Genomic DNA, 16,225 nt, shown 5'->3' with positions numbered 1-16,225 from the left:
TAGGAAAACTAATGATGCTGAGACCTAGTCAGTCCCTGTCCCAGATGACTTACATCCTTGTATCTAGAGAAGTGGCTACTGAAATAGCAGATGTATTGGCTATAATCTTCCAAGATTCTTCGAATTTGGATAATTTTATTTATTTTTACTTTTACTTAGATCTATAGTACATTAACAGTTCCTTCCAGCCCAACAAGCTTGTGATGCCCAATTATACCCATGTGATCAATTAACCCTCTTTGGAATGTGGGAGGATCCAGAGGAAACCCATGTGGTCATGTGGAGAACGTACATACAAACTCCTTACAGACAGCGGCGGTAATGTCTTTTAGAGGCATTTAAGAAACTCTTCAATAGGTATATGGACGACAGAAAAATGGAGGGCTGTGTAGGATGGAAGGGTTAGGTTGATATTACAGTAGGTTAAAAGGTTAGCACAACATCATGCACAAAGGGCACAAATAGACTCCTCTGGGACACACTGGCGGACTTCTTACCACCAATTCAGTGGAGACTTCAGCCCAAAATCTAGACTGACATTCAGCTTGTACTCACAACTAACAGTGCTAAAGACACCTGGTTAACACACCAGAGGTTTTTTTTGGGGGGGGAGGAGGGGGTGATCTCACTGAAGTTATCGAATATTGGAAGGCCTAGATAGAGAGGTTATGGAGAGGGTCTTTCTAATATTGGCAGGTCTTGGACCTCAGGGTACACAGTCAATGTTTCAGACTGAAACTTGTAAAAATTCTAATCCTCACATCATTCCTTCCTCTTCAGCCCTTAACTCTTCCACCTATCCCTTCCCAGCTTCTCGTACCATTTTCCCTCCCCCACCCACCCTCTTCTCCCTCACCTATGATCTGCCAGCTTGTACTTCTCTCCCTTCCCCACCTTCTTATTCTGGCTTTTGCCCCCTTCTTTTCCAATCCTGATGAAGGGTCTCAGCCATAATCGTGACATAGGTGCTACCTGACCTGCTGAGTTCCTCCAGCATTTTGTGTGTGTTACTATCATAGAGTTGAGTATGCAGAAAACGCACCATTGGCTCACCTGCAGCAAACCGTATTTGATTTCCACATCATAAAGCTTGTGCTCTTTAATTTCTGCAGGGACAGGAGACGGTAGGTGTTCATAGCAACCGAGGACATTGGCTAAGCTTGCAAAGATGGGCTCCGTGCAAAAGGCTAAACAGTCTCTAAAAAGAAGTTCAGTTAGACCACAAAAGGAAAAAATCAGTTTAACAATAGTTAATTTTCATATGAACAGTTAGCAATGCATGTATCAGAATGCCTCTACCTGGACTCCTCTAACGGATGCTGTACAGTCAGCAGCCGGGGGTGCCTCAGTCTCGTCAGCTGCTGCACACCTTTCTTGAGCGACTCGATTATGTGGTCCTTTTCAAACTTCTGGCACTTTTCAATTAGTTTTTTGTCAAAAACAAACACAGCCACTTCCTGAAACAAGGAGACAAATAAAACTTGATCAATGTCACAGAATTGAAATATTAAAATTGCATTTTACAATTGATTCTATTGAATGTTAAAGATTACCGTGAGAATCAAAAAGAGTATGAAATGTGCATTACTAGTGCTTCACAATGACCATTGGAAGAGACTGTAAACAATCTATTTGCACGATGCTGAAAACTTTTACAAAAATCATGTAATGTATGTGCATTCCAATGCTAGGTATGAAAATCTTTGAAACAGTGGGGTCAAAACCAAACTCATCTGCACAAGTACATGTGTGCACAGGTCCAATTAAAAACTTGCAGCATATAGCATCAGATAAGCAGCATTCACAAGAAAATAATTAATGTGAATTATACACTATTTTTACAAGAAAGAACACATTTAGAACAAAAAGAAAGTCCATTTTAGGGCCAAGTCACCATTAGGATTTTGCTGGTTGAATCACAAACCAGGTCCGAAAATAGTGGTGTCAACAGACAATGGTGGCACTGCCCTCAATAATAATGAAAGCTTTCAGCAGCCGGTCATGAACTGCATGAAATCCTGTCTTCCCATTACACTGAACCCTTGCTACTTTGCATATTGCCCAATTGGTCCACCAACAATGCAACAGTCTCAGTCTTGTCCCAGCTGGAGAGTGCTGTTCATCGACTTCAGTTCAGTGTTCAATATGATCATTTCTCAGAAGCTGGTGGGTAAGTTGTCCTTGCCAGGTCTCAATGCCTCCCCGTCATTGGATCTTACTTTCTGATGGAGAGACCACAATCAAAAGTCTGTGTTGACACCAACAGCCCTAGGGCAGTGTTTACTCTGCTGCTGTTCATATTGTTGATGCATGTCTGTACTGCTCGATCCAGCTCTAACCACTGATAACACAACAATGATTGGCCTCATCAGCAACAATGATGAGTTGGCATATAAAGAGGAGGCAGAGCCACTTGTGGACTTCAAGAAGGTACAGGCTGACCGATCCTACTGCACATCAATGGCTCCTCCGTGGAGAGTCAGGTGAACCAAGTTTTTTTGGAGTGTACATCACAGAACATCTCACCAGGTCCCTGAACTCAACCTCTTTAGTTAAGAAAGCACGGCGAAGTCTCCATTTCCTGAGGAGATTGAGGTGAGTGAGGTTCCCCACGCCAGTTCTAACCACATTTTACTGGAGCACCACTGAGTGTTTTGATGAGCTGTATGGGAATTGCAAGGCAATTTACCATAAGACTGCACAATGGATTGTGAAGACTGATGAGATTATCATCAAGAGTCTCCCCATCCCCTTTCCAGGACATATACCAGAAGTGCTGCGTTTGCAGAGCCCTCAGCATTGTCAAGTTATTGCCATTCAATTGTACATACATATACTATCAAATGAAAGAATGTTCCTCCTGACCAATGGTGCACAACACAGTACATATAACTCACACATGTGTAGCGAAGATGAAATCACCGAAGAGACAGAGTCACTGGTAGATACAAAGCAGCTTCTTTATTCAACACAACAAGGTACAGCGGGCATCATACGTACAGAGACGCTTTCTGCAGAAAGGTCTGCTAGCTCAATGTGGGCTCGATACTTATATGCTAAACACAAAGGCAATTGCTACTTAAGAAGTTATAGACAATGCATAGACAATGCTTCCTATTGAAGCTACATACAAAATATCACACCATCCTTTCCTTCCGACGCCAACATGTCTGGGTTGGTATCCACAGTCCTTTAGGAATGTAAGTTAAGTCTACGATACATTTATTTGGCATTTCCCCTACTAACATAGAAGACAATTAATATTTATAATGTATAGATAACACTATCTTCGAAACTACAGCATTAGGTCAAACTACGGCGCCAGAAGCATCTGGTATTCACACCTTTTAGGAAGTCCATTGTGGTGGACTCAATCCACAGTCCTTTGTCAAACAGTTAAGATAGAAGTCTGGTGGCCAAAGTCATTTAAGTGTAAACAAGTATCTTAGAATATAGAATAGTACAGCACAGTACAGGCCCTTTGGCCCACAATGTTGTGCCGACCCTCAAACCCTGCCTGCCATATAAGCCCCCACCTTAAATTCCTCCATATACCTGTCTAGCAGTCTCTTAAACTTCACTAGTGTATCTGCCTCCACCACTGACTCAGGCAGTGCATTCCACGCACCAACCACTCTCTGAGTAAAAAACCTTCTTCTAATATCCCCCTTGAACTTCCCACCCCTTACCTTAAAGCTATGCCCTCTTGTATTGAGAAGTGGTGCCCTGGGGAAGAGGCGCTGGCTACCTCTATCTATTCCTCTTATTACCTTGTACACCTCTATCATGTCTCCTCTCATCCTCCTTCTTTCCAAACAGTAAAGCCCTAGCTCCCTTAATCTCTGATCTTAATGAATACTCTCTAAACCAGGCAGCATCCTGGTAAATCTCCTCTGTACCCTTTCCAATGCTTCCACATCCTTCCTATAGTGAGGCGACCAGAACTGGACACAGTACTCCAAGTGTGGCCTAACCAAAGTTTTATAGAGCTGCATCATTACATCGCGACTCTTAAACTCTATCCCTCGACTTATGAATGCTAACACCCCATAAGCTTTTTTAACTACCCTATCCACCTGTGAGGCAACTTTCAGGGATCTGTGGACATGTACCCCGAGATCCCTCTGCTCCTCCACACTACCAAGTATCCTGCCATTTACTTTGTACTCTGCCTTGGAGTTTGTCCTTCCAAAGTATACCACCTCACACTTCTCCGGGTTGAACTCCATCTGCCACTTCTCAGCCCACTTCTGCATCCTATCAATGTCTCTCTGCAATCTTTGACAATCCTCTACACTATCTACAACACCACCAACCTTTCTGTCGTCTGCAAACTTGCCAACCCACCCTTCTACCCCCACATCCAGGTCGTTAATAAAAATCACAACAAGTAGAGGTCCCAGAACAGATCCTTGTGGGACACCACTAGTCACAATTCTCCAGTCTGAATGTACTCCCTCCACCACCACCCTCTGCCTTCTGCAGGCAAGCCAATTCTGAATCCACCTGGCCAAACTTCCCTGGATCCCATGCCTTCTGACTTTCTGAATAAGCCTACCTTGTGGAACCTTGTTAAATGCCTTACTAAAATCCATATAGATCACATCCACTACACTACCCTCATCTATATGCCTGGTCACCTCCTCAAAGAACTCTATCAGGCTTGTTAGACACGATCTGCCCTTCACAAAGCCATGCTGACTGTCCCAAAAAAAAACTCACTCTAACATACATCACAGAACATCTCACCTGGTCCCTGAACTCCATCTCTTTAGTTAAGAAAGCATAGCGGAGTCTCAACTTCCTGAGGAGATTGAGGTGAGTGAGGCTCCCCACCCCAGCTCTAACCACATTTTACTGGAGCACCACTGAGTGTCTTGATGAGCTGTATGGGAATTGCAAGGCAATTTACCATAAGACTTCACAATGGATTGTGAAGACTGATGAGATTATCATCAAGAGTCTCCCCACCCCCTTTCCAGGACATATACAGGTTTCCCCTGCCATCCAAAGGTAGAGCGTTCCTATGAAACAGTTCGTAAGCCGAAATGTCGTAAAGTGAAGAAGCAATTACCATTTATTTATATGGGAAAATTCTGTGAGCATTCGCAGACCCAAAAATAACCTACCAAATCATGCCAAATAACACATAAAACCTAAAATAACTGTAACATATAGTAAAAGCAGGAATGATATGATTAATACACAGCCTATATAAAGTAGAAATATTTTTCCACAATCATTGCCGGCACTGTTTTCCGTAGCGAAAATTTCACGCAAGCGCTGTTGGCAAAAACTCTCTCTCCAGTAACCTTTAAGCTATGAAGCTGCCAAATCATACCAAATAACACGTAAAAATACACAGCCGATATAAAGTAGAAATAACGTATGTACAGAGTAGTATCACTTACCGGAATCGGCAAGGCAGCTTGCCGAGCACACTGATGATGGTGTGTTAGACTGAGTTGTCAGAGGCTAGGGTGGTGCAGTGCCCGCCACCCTCCAGGCCGCCGACCAATACATTGCCGTGAAGCATGCAGGGGTCCAGTGGTAGCTGGGAGGCACACAGCACATATTTAAGAAAAAAGCCGAAATAAACATGTTAATTAATTAGGTGCCACCCAACACATAATTGTCGGCTCAGATCAGTGCCGATTGCCGACTGCATCGCCTCTGATCTGGGCCGACATTTACGTGTGGGGCGGCACCTAATTAATTAGAATGTTTATTTCGGCTTTTTTCTTAAAGATGCGCTGTGTGTCTCCCGGCTACTGCTGCATTCTCCGCGAATCGGTACTGTATCTGTCCGCAGCCTGGGTGTTGGGGTGGTGGGACACTGGGGTGTCATGTCGTCATCTGTTTCCATTAGAGCACGTGGCTCATCTTCTCCTATGACTGCCCGCCTCGATGTCGGAAGATCGAGGTTCATCGTCTGCTGTGGCTGATGTGGAAGGCTTGCTTGACTGCTGAGCCTCGCACATTTTTCTATCATACAGTTCTTTGTAAGGACTAAAACCATCTTGCAAATATCCCCTAAACTGATGTACCCATTCAAAATTAAAGTCGTACTTTATCATTGCAGCGAAAACCTCATGCAGTGGCTTCACGTTCATTTTGCTGCTGCATGCGGTTTCGATTGTTATCCTTTCCTCTTCCAATTGCATCAGCTCTTCATCTATCAGCTCTTGGTCATGGGATGCCAAAACCTCTTCAACATTATCTTCGTCAGCTTCCACAAGTCAAACTCACTTTGTCCTTACTTCATTCACCACAATCAAAATGCCTAATTATGTCTCGTTTTACGCTAAATGTAACACCCTTACGAGCTCTTTCAGGCTTTTCCAATACCTCAGAACTCATCTTCCAAACGGCTGCTCAATGTAACGTGTTTAAGCAATGCCGTTCCGAATCTGGGGGAGAGCGACTGCTTGGGGTGTGCGTGGCTTTTTATCGCGCGCTGATTTTTTTTTTGTAACAATGAAAACACCTTCTGAAAGCGAAAACAGGGTACTAATGTAGGTCTTTCGTAACAGTGAGGTTTCGTAAAGCGAACCTTCGAAAAGCGGGGGACACCTGTACCAGAAGTGCTGCGTTTCTAGAGCCCTCAGCATTGTCAAGTTATTGCCATTCAACTGTACGAACATATACCACCAAATGAAAGAATATTCCTCCTGACCAATGGTGCACAACACAGTACATATAACACAAAACAAGCTACCACAAATAATAAGGAGCATTAATGACACAAGTTAAAAAGTAAACAGTATTGTTGTCACTGATAATAAAATTAAATAGCTAAAATAACTGAGCTGAGACCACATGCACTTTTATGATTGAAGCATTCCATTTTTTAAAAACTTGTGCACGAAGAGAACAGCATGGGCCCCTGTCACCCGCACTGTTCTGAAGTCTGAATAGAAAACGGCCATTTTTATACAAAAAACTGTCTTATGGATATTAACCATTTGGTAAATTGCATATGTTTGAAGTCCTTTCTCACAGGATCAATCATTAACAACTGAGGTGTTAAAAGTCAATCGAAACTTCATGCAGACAGCCGATATTTTGAAGTTGGCAAAGTCAATTGTCCCTTATTTACTGGTTAGGTTTCACATCATTTCATTTTTCTTATCTTGTCTGTTTCCGGCACCACTATTGTGTAAAACAGCCCTTCTCAATCTTTTTGCCCAGGAGGCACCTTTGAAAATTATTAAATATACAGCTCACTGAACATTAGGGTGATCAGTAAGTTGTAGATACAATAATCCAAAAATAATTGTCAATGCTCTTTTAAGTAGAGAATTAATTTTTAGCCAACTTTTCTTGGAAAAAAAAGACATTTAAGCTTAGGTTACCTTTCTTGAAATTAATTTCTTTCTTTCCCTTTCATAGATTTTTAAAACTCATGAGGAAAACAGAATAAATTTCCCAATTCTGGATCGAACTTGAGATAAGCACACATGGATTTCACCCTCAACTGAAATGAGACGATTGCTATCCCTGCTCTTGATGCTTGTTAAACAAGAAAAAGCACCTCCACACATGCAAGAAGTTGAAAACTGCAGCAAAGTGTCTATCGCTTTCCTATGAAAGGCAGGATACACTTCACACAGTTTTTTTAAATGTTTTCGAGTGAACTGGTCTTAAGGCTACTAAATAACTTCCTTCCTGGGACTTTTTACTGACTGTGACTTTATTTTCAAAAGCTTTAATCTGTTTGTTTTGAGATTCCAAGAGTTGTTTAAAATAATCAGTACTTTGTGTGTCATCTGGCTGTGATTTGTAGTTAAGTGGCTTTTCAATTTTGCTGCAGCCATTGCTACATTTGTAAGTTGTTTGCCACAAACTAGGCACAATGGAATAGGACAACTTGGGTCACTGGTCCATGTGAAACCCATTGATAAGTAGCTTTCATTGTAAAGACAGACTTTTTTTTGTGTCCATTAGTGCAGTGAGATGACTCAGAAAATTGTAATTCTTCATCATTAACCTAATCAGAATTGTCCGTAGGCCTAGGCCTAGAAGACTCCTCTTCCATCTCACACCACCACTTCAAAAATCACCACACTGGAATGAAAATTTCCCTCCAATTTTCTACCACACTGGTAGCTTGCTCACTCCAATAAGTCAGTTGGTGGCGCATAAGGGGAAGTTGGGTGGAAGGGAGGTAATTTGGGAGGAAGAGGCTGACATCACAGCCCAAGTTGGGTGAGTCCATTCAAAGCTCGTAAAATGCACTTCATGCTCAACAGCCTACTGTCTTACCCTCCCTGCAATACAGTGCTCACAAATTATCAACTGCCTCACCTATCTTGCATCAAAAACTGAGAATAAACACAATCCTACTGCGCACTGCCATATTGCTGAGGGACCTCTAATGAGATTACTAATGGCACTGTTCGGTCACCACCAACCACTGCGAGCACTAATACAGTGTTTATTTTTTAAAATCACAATCTCTCCTGGAATCCCGGTTGAGAAACACAGGTATAAGGGACCTGAGGTATAAGAGTTTGAGGAAGATCTTTCTGGAAGTCTCACTACAGATGCCTTATGTGTCTGGCTTGAGTACACACTGCCACAGTTACCCCAGCCTATCATGTCTGCAGTAAGCAGAGGTGCCTCCGGCAGTCTTACTTCTCTACAACTGCTGCACGTTATCGTTGCCCGGACATCATCTTTAACCCTTGCATTTAAATCAACTTCCACAGTATAATGCTACTAGTACTTCATATGAGACCTGGGTGGTGGCAAGGAGTTCAGTAGCCTTACAGCCTGGAGGAAAAAGCTGTTTCCCATCCTAACAGTTCTTGTCCTAATGTTATGGTATCTCCTATCTGATGGTAGAGGGGTCAAAGAGATTGTTGGACAAAAGGGAGGGGTCACTGATAATGCTAAGGAACCCTGTGTAGGTAGCGGTCTGGATAATGGGTGGAAGAGAGACCCCAATGATCCTCTCAGCAGTCCTCGTAACTCTTTGTGGGGTCTTGTGGTCAGATGCCTTGCGATTCCTGTACCAGGTGGGAATCTCTTTGAAGGGAAGCTTCTTCCCCCAGGCTGTGAGACTTCTGAACAACCTGCTACCACACAGTACACATTATTTATGACAGGACAGTATACTACTGTATATTTAAATATATAATTTATATACTTTATGTTTACATCTAGATATTTTATCGTGTTAATATCATTTTATATGCTGTCTGTGATGTATGCATGTGTACAGTTGAACGACAATAAACTTGAATATGATCTTAAAATAGTTCAGTATGTTTTCCTCAAGCTTGCTCTTGTACTTTGACTACACTACATTGTCCTCGTGGTTTTGATCTTATTGCAACATCTGGTTTCTGTCAGAGTTTTTTGATACCAGTTGGTTTAACATTAATGACATTAAGTAGTTAACTTTAATTACATTCTGATTTCAACTATTTTGCTCTCACAAATCAGTACTCTAGTTTTACATTTATCCACACCGGCTCTCTGTACTTGCCCAGTTCTAGAGTTTTGCAAATCCTTGAATTCCCTTTCTATAACACTAACACGTGTGCCTTTGGTTAACTGGGCACCAACTCAGGAACTATAACATAGATTAAGATAAAGACAAACTTTATTTGTCACATGTTATCGAAACATACAGTGAAATGTGTCAACAACCAACACAGTCTGAATACGTTCTGGGGGTAGCCTGCAAGTATCGCCTTGCTTCCGACACCAACATAGCATGCCCATAACTTACTAACTCTAACCTGTACATCTTTGGAGTGTGAGAGGAAACCGGAGCACCCAGAGGAAACCCATGCAATCACGGAGAGAACACACAAACTCCTTACAGACTGCGGTAGGAGTTAAACACTGATTGTTGATCATAGGCTCTGTGAAGCATTACAATAACCACTACACTACAGTGTCGCCACCTAGAACAGTGCAGCATATCATTGACCCTTCAGCCCATGATGTTGTGCTGACCTATATAAACCAACATGACCAATTTAACCCTTTCCTCCAACACAGCCTATAACCCTCCATTTCCCCTACATCCAGGCGCTTTTCTTTCATATATCCCTTTTGTATCAGCCTCTATCACAACCCCTGGAAGTGCATTCCAGGCAACCACCACTCCCTGTGTAAAATACCTACTCTGACATCTCCCCTAAACTTTCCTCCATTCATATTAAGGGGTTGTCCTTTGGTATTAGCCATTGCTGTTCTGCAAAAAAGGCAATGGCTGTCCACTCTGTCTATGCCCCTTCCAATTTTATATGCATCTAGAAAGCCATCTCCCATTTTTCTTCACTCCAGTCCATCTTCAAGTTTAATCTTCCACATCACTTCACACTTTCCTGGATTGAACTCCATCTACCACTTCTCTGCCCAGCTGTGCATCCTGTCCACATGCCCTTGTAACCTACAGCAACCTTCTACACTATCCACAAGAACACTAACCTTCATGTCACCTGCAAACTTATTAACCCGCCCTTCCACTTCCTCATCAGTCACAAAGAGCAAGGGTCTCAGAACAGCACTAGTCAGTGACCTCCATCTATTATCACCCTCTTCCTTCTGTGGGCAAGCCAATTCCAAGCCTACATAACTAAGTTTCATGGTTCCCATGCCTTGTGACTTTCTGGAATTCCTGCACATAACCCTTCTGCCTGCTTTAAACTGCTCCTTAAAAGCAACCATTTCATCAAGCTTCTGTTGCTAGTATCTCTGCTGAGCAGTCTGGTAGCAAACTTTATTCTTGTAACAGTCCTACAAAGAGCCTTGAGAGGTTTTGGCACTTTAAACACTAAATATACTTTTTTTCTACAGTACATAAAACAGGCCCTCTGACCCATCTAGTCCATATCAATTGTTATTTTGCCTACTCGTATCGACCAGCACCTGGACCATAGACCTCCATCTCTCACCCATTCATGTGCTTCTCCAAACTTCTCGTGTTTCAATCGAAGTTCCGTCCACCAATTCTGCTGGCAGCTGGTTCCATCCCCTCACCACCTTCGAGTGAAGATGCCCCTCCAAGTTTCCTCTTAAATATTTCACCTTTCACCCGTAACCTATGATCTCTAGTTCGTGTCTCCTCAAACCTCAGTGGAAAAAAACCTGCTTGTGCTTAACCTATCTATATCCCTCATAACCTTACATACCTCTAAGAATCTCCCTTCATTCCCCTACAGTTCAAGGAATAAAGTCCAAACCTGCTCAGTTTTTCACTACAACTCAAAATGCAATCAGATGTACCAATGAATAGAAACCTGAAGGAACACACTTAACCCAATTTGTTGTTTGGAAATCACACAGACAATACTGCTACAAACCAACTTAACGTTCTTATAATCCTCTAAAAGGTTAAAAAAATTACTGGCTTCATTTGACAAATGTATATCAAAACAATGAAACACAATGAAATACATCATTTGTACCAAATCAAATTAGTGAGGATTACACTGGGCAGCTAAGTGTCACCCTGCTTCGAGCTCCAACATGCCAACAACTCACTAACCCTGAATGGTACATACTTTTGGTATGTGGGAGGAAACCAGAGCACCTGGAGGAAACCTGTGCAGTCACTGGGAGAATGTACAAATTCCTTACAAACAGCGGAGAGAATCGAATCACTGGCACTGTAAGGCAATGCGCTAACCTCCACACTACTATGCCACCCTATAAAATTACTCTAATAATATGACTGGAATTCTTGGGGTCTAACAACCAGTCAGATCCTAAATATTGTAAATGTGTAACACAATGAATTACTACAAAGAGGCAATGGCTTTCCCTTCTGTGCAGTGAAGCTGGTCTTACTGGAGCCACTACTAATGAAGCCATCTAATAATACACTAATTAATTCCCAGATGTTCTGTTTAATGCTTGACAGGGAGTCCCAATTAACCAGCTCCAGGTCCAAAGATTTTGGAAGTAGAAATAAAGTAAATAGATAGACCCATATGCACAAAATCCAGCAACCAGTCCCCGCCCTCTGTAAGTTAGTCATACAGGGAATGAAATTCATTGAACCACACACAGGGAAGGTTGATTCAAATATAAAAGGAACTTCAAACTAAAACAATACAGTAGGTTCGAATGGCACTGATTACCAAAGAATGAAAATGAATTGGTTTATTATTGTCACATGCACTGCAGTGAAACCATCCATACAGATCATTTCATTACAACAGTGCACTGGAGTAGTACAAGGTAAAACAATAACAGAATGCAGTGTGGGCGGGCAATAAGGTGCAAGGCCAAAGCAAAGTAGATTTTGAAATAAGAGTCCATCTTATTGTACTAGGGGACAGTTAAATAGTCCTATAACATTGAGGTAAAGTTGTCATTTAACCTGCTGCATGTGTTGTTAAGGCTTTTATATGTTCTGCAATAACAGGTCTACCAAGGGTACAATGTGACCAGCTCAACACTCAACCTTGGACCACCTGGACAACAGCAAAACTAATGTGAGACTGCTGTTTATTGATTACGACTCAGCTTTCAATAACATCAACCCCTCAGTACTAATCAACAAGCTTCAAAACCCAGGTACGTGTACTTTCCTCTGCAACTGTATCCTTGTCATTTTAAAATCGGGAGACCATAGTCAGTGCGGATCAGAAATAATATCTCCTCCTTGCTGAAATCAACCTTAAGGTTACATGCTTAGCCGCTGCTTTACTCTCTCTAAGCACACAGCTGTGTGGCTAGGCACAGATCAAATGCCATCTATAAGCTTGCTGATGACAGAACCTCAGATCGTAACAAGGAGGCATACAGGGATGAGATGGATCAGCTGGTTGTATGGTGTTGCAATGACAAAGAATTGATTGTGGACTTCAGGAGGTGGAATTTGAGAAAACACTCACCAGTTCTTATTGAGGGGTCAGCAGTGGAAAGGATGAGCAGCTTTACGTTACTAGGTGTCACCATCTCAGAGGATCTATCTGAGGCCCAACACATTGATGCAATCACAAAGAAGGCATACCAGCAGCTACACTTCATTAGGAGTATGAGCAGATTTGATATGTTACCAAAGACCAGGACATTTCTACAAATTTGAAATCTGTAGAGAACATCCTGACTGGTTGCCATCACAGCATGGTATGGTGCCTCAGGAAGGCTGCATCCATCATTTGCGACCCTCACCATCCAGGACAAGCCCTTTTCTCGTTACTACTATCAGGGAAGAGGTATAAGAGCCTGGAATGCACACTCAATGTTTTAGAAATAGCTTCTGAACTTTTGCTATTAGATTTGTGAATGGTTCACAAACCTGTGAACACTACATCATTGCTTTGCTCTTTCTTTGGGCTATTTATTTAGTTGTGTATTTCTTATTGTAATTTATAGTAATTGTTTCTGTATCGCTCAGTTTGTGCACTGTATTTACAAACATTTCCTGCCCTCCCAATTCCAAGTAGAAGGTAGAAGGTCTTCATGGGCCAAACTGGAAGAGGTGTATTCAGTTAAGGTCCTCTTCATTGGCACCATTCCTGAGGCATTTTGTAGGAACATTATCAAATCACACCACAGAGATGTTAGGTTAGGAGATGAAAAGCCTGGTCAAAGAGGTTGATTTTAAGGAACATGTTAAAGGAGAAAGAGGGTTTGCATGGGAATAAAAGGTCATGTGATGTGCAATATTTATTAATATTGTACTGCTCGCAACAGATGCCACCTGGCCTGCTGAGCTCTTTATTCTTTCTGACTTTTATTTTAATTCACAGTAGATAGAACAACACAGCATCATACATGCCCTTCAGATCATGATGTTATGCCAACCTTTTAATCTACTCCAAGATGAATCTCACCATTTCCTCCCACATAGGCTTCCATTTTTCTATCATACACATGCCCATCTAAAGAGTCTCCGAATGTCCCTAATGTATCTGTTCTCTACCATTGTCCCTGGAAGGGTGTTCCATGCACTCACCACTCTTTGTGTAAAGAACCTACCTCTAACACCCCCTTATACTTTCCTCCAATCAACTTAAAATTATGCCCTTTTGTATTAGACATTTTATCCTGAGAAAAGTCTCTGGCTGTCCACTTTCTCTGTGCCTCTTATTATCTTATATACCCTCTATCAAGTTTCATCCTCCTTCGATCCAAAGAAAAAAGGCCTAGCTCGCTCACTTGCTCAACCTATCCTTATAAAACATGCTTTCTAATGAAGTGGCATCCTGGTAAATCTTCTCTTACACCCATTCTACCACCCTCTCTTCCACATCCTTCCTATAACAAGGCAACCAGAAATGAACACAATACTCCAAGCGTGGTCTAACCTTGAGTATTATGGAGCTGTAACACTACAAAGATCAACTTTATTCACCATTTACATGTGTTGGGAATTTGTTGTGGTGTGTTGGTCAGAGTGTGACATGCAACAGAAAACAACATTCAACAATTATAAAGAATAATATGAAAATAATTTTATATCTTAAAAGCCTAGCAAAATGTTTCAAAAAGCAGAAAGCTTTTCTTTTTTTTAGATTATGAAGACACACAGTCCTCTTTTATTGTCATTTAGTAATGCATGCATTAAGAAATGATACAATATTTCCTCTGGTGTGATATCACAAAACACAGGACAGACCAAGACTGAAAAAAACTAACAAAACCACATAACTATAACATATAGTTACAACAGTGCAACAATACCATAACTTGATGAAGAAGTCCATGAGCATGGTAAAAAGTTCAAAGTCTCTCAAATGTCCCACATCTCACGCAGACGGGAGAAGGAAGAAAAACTCTCCCTGCCATACCCAACCACGGTCCAACTCTTGAGTCATCCGAAAACTTCAAGCTCTGATCAGCTCTCCGACACCAAGTACTGAGCGCCATCTCTATCCGAATGATTCAGCCTCCATCTCGGTCGCCAACAGCAGGCAAAGCCGGGGATTTTGAGGCCTTCCCTCCGAAAGATTCCTGATCACACAGTAACAACAGCAGTGAACTGGCGTTTCAGAAATTTTTCCAGATGTTCCTCTGTGCTTTCACGTCCGCCTCCATCAAATCAGAATTGTCCACGGCCCCTATTTAACGGATACGATATCATTTTTCACCGGAGGGCTGTACATGCACGGCGTGCTGCTCTCTCTCCTCCCGCTTCAATGGGAGTCTTTGATTGGAGTAGTCGTTGTTGCAGTCTGAGTCAGAGTGGTAAGGCTTTGGCTCAACAGAGCTTCGGCACAAACAGTTGGAGGAAGGTAAGCAGGTAAATTCATTCCTTATTTTTTCTTTCTTATCTAACTCTCAAGAGAATAGGGGCTATGCCTACAGGGCCAGAGTTCTGTTCTGGGTGTCAGATGTGGGATTTCCAGGAGACTTAGAGACCGTGTTAAGGAACTGAAGCTGCAGCTCAGTGACCTTTGGCTTATTAAGGAAAGTGAAGAAGTGATAGGCAGGAGCTACAGGGAGGTAGTCACCCCAAGGCTGCAGGAGACAGATAAAGGGGAAGGGAGAGCATCAGACAGTTGAGAGCAGCCCTGTGTCCATCCCCTTCAACAATAAGTATTCTATTTTGAGTACTGTTGGGGGGAGGGGATGACCTACCTGGGGGAAGCAACAGCGGCCGTGCCTCTGACACTGAGCCTGGCCCTGTGGCTCAGAAGGGTAGGATACTGAAGAAGATAGCAGCAGCAATAGAGGACGCTACAATAATAGAGGACAGACAGGTGATCCTGTGGATGCGAAAAGGAAACACAGATGGTAGTTGGCTTCCCAGGTGCCAGGATCTACGATGTTTCTGAACGCGTCCACAATATCCTGAAAAGGGAGGGTGAGCAGCCAGAAGTCGTGGTATATATTGGTACCAATGACATAGATAGAAAAAGAGAGGAAGTTCTGAAAACAAAATACAAGAAGTTAGAAAGGAAGTTGAGGAGCAGAACCTCAAGGGTAATAATTTTGGGATTGCTGCCTGTGCCATGCGACAGTGTGGATAAGAATAGAATGACGTGGCAGATAAATGTGTGGCTGAAAAATTGGAGCAGGGGACAGGGATTCAGATTTCTGGATAATTGGGATCTCTTCTCGGGCAGGTGGGACCTGTACAAAAGGGGCTGGGTACAATTTAATCCGAGGGGGGACCAATATACTTGCGGGCAAGTTTACTAGAGCTGTTGAGTGGTTTAAACTAATATGGCAGGGGGATGGGAAGCAGTCTGATACAGCTGACAATGAGCCAGCAGGTTTACAAGTAGCTGGTGGGTGTAACATGAATGTA

At 42.4% G+C, this 16,225-nt stretch overlaps 1 protein-coding gene across 1 annotated transcript in view; it reads right to left on the bottom strand.

Annotated features, from left to right (window-relative positions):
• scyl2 (SCY1 like pseudokinase 2) overlaps positions 1-16,225 on the bottom strand; it is a 91,720-nt gene that overhangs the window by 56,544 nt on the left and 18,951 nt on the right. Inside the window, exons 3-4 of the mRNA XM_072268201.1 lie at positions 1,300-1,457; positions 1,054-1,198 (exon numbers count right to left, since the gene is read on the bottom strand). Of these exons, the coding sequence (XP_072124302.1) occupies positions 1,054-1,198; positions 1,300-1,457 (303 nt within the window). The remainder of the gene's footprint in view (positions 1-1,053; positions 1,199-1,299; positions 1,458-16,225) is intronic.

This window comes from Mobula birostris, chromosome 9, assembly GCF_030028105.1.
Source record: "Mobula birostris isolate sMobBir1 chromosome 9, sMobBir1.hap1, whole genome shotgun sequence".
NCBI lineage: Eukaryota > Metazoa > Chordata > Chondrichthyes > Myliobatiformes > Myliobatidae > Mobula > Mobula birostris.
The sequence above is the reverse complement of the archived record's forward strand: the minus strand, read 5'-3'. Positions and strand labels throughout refer to the sequence as shown.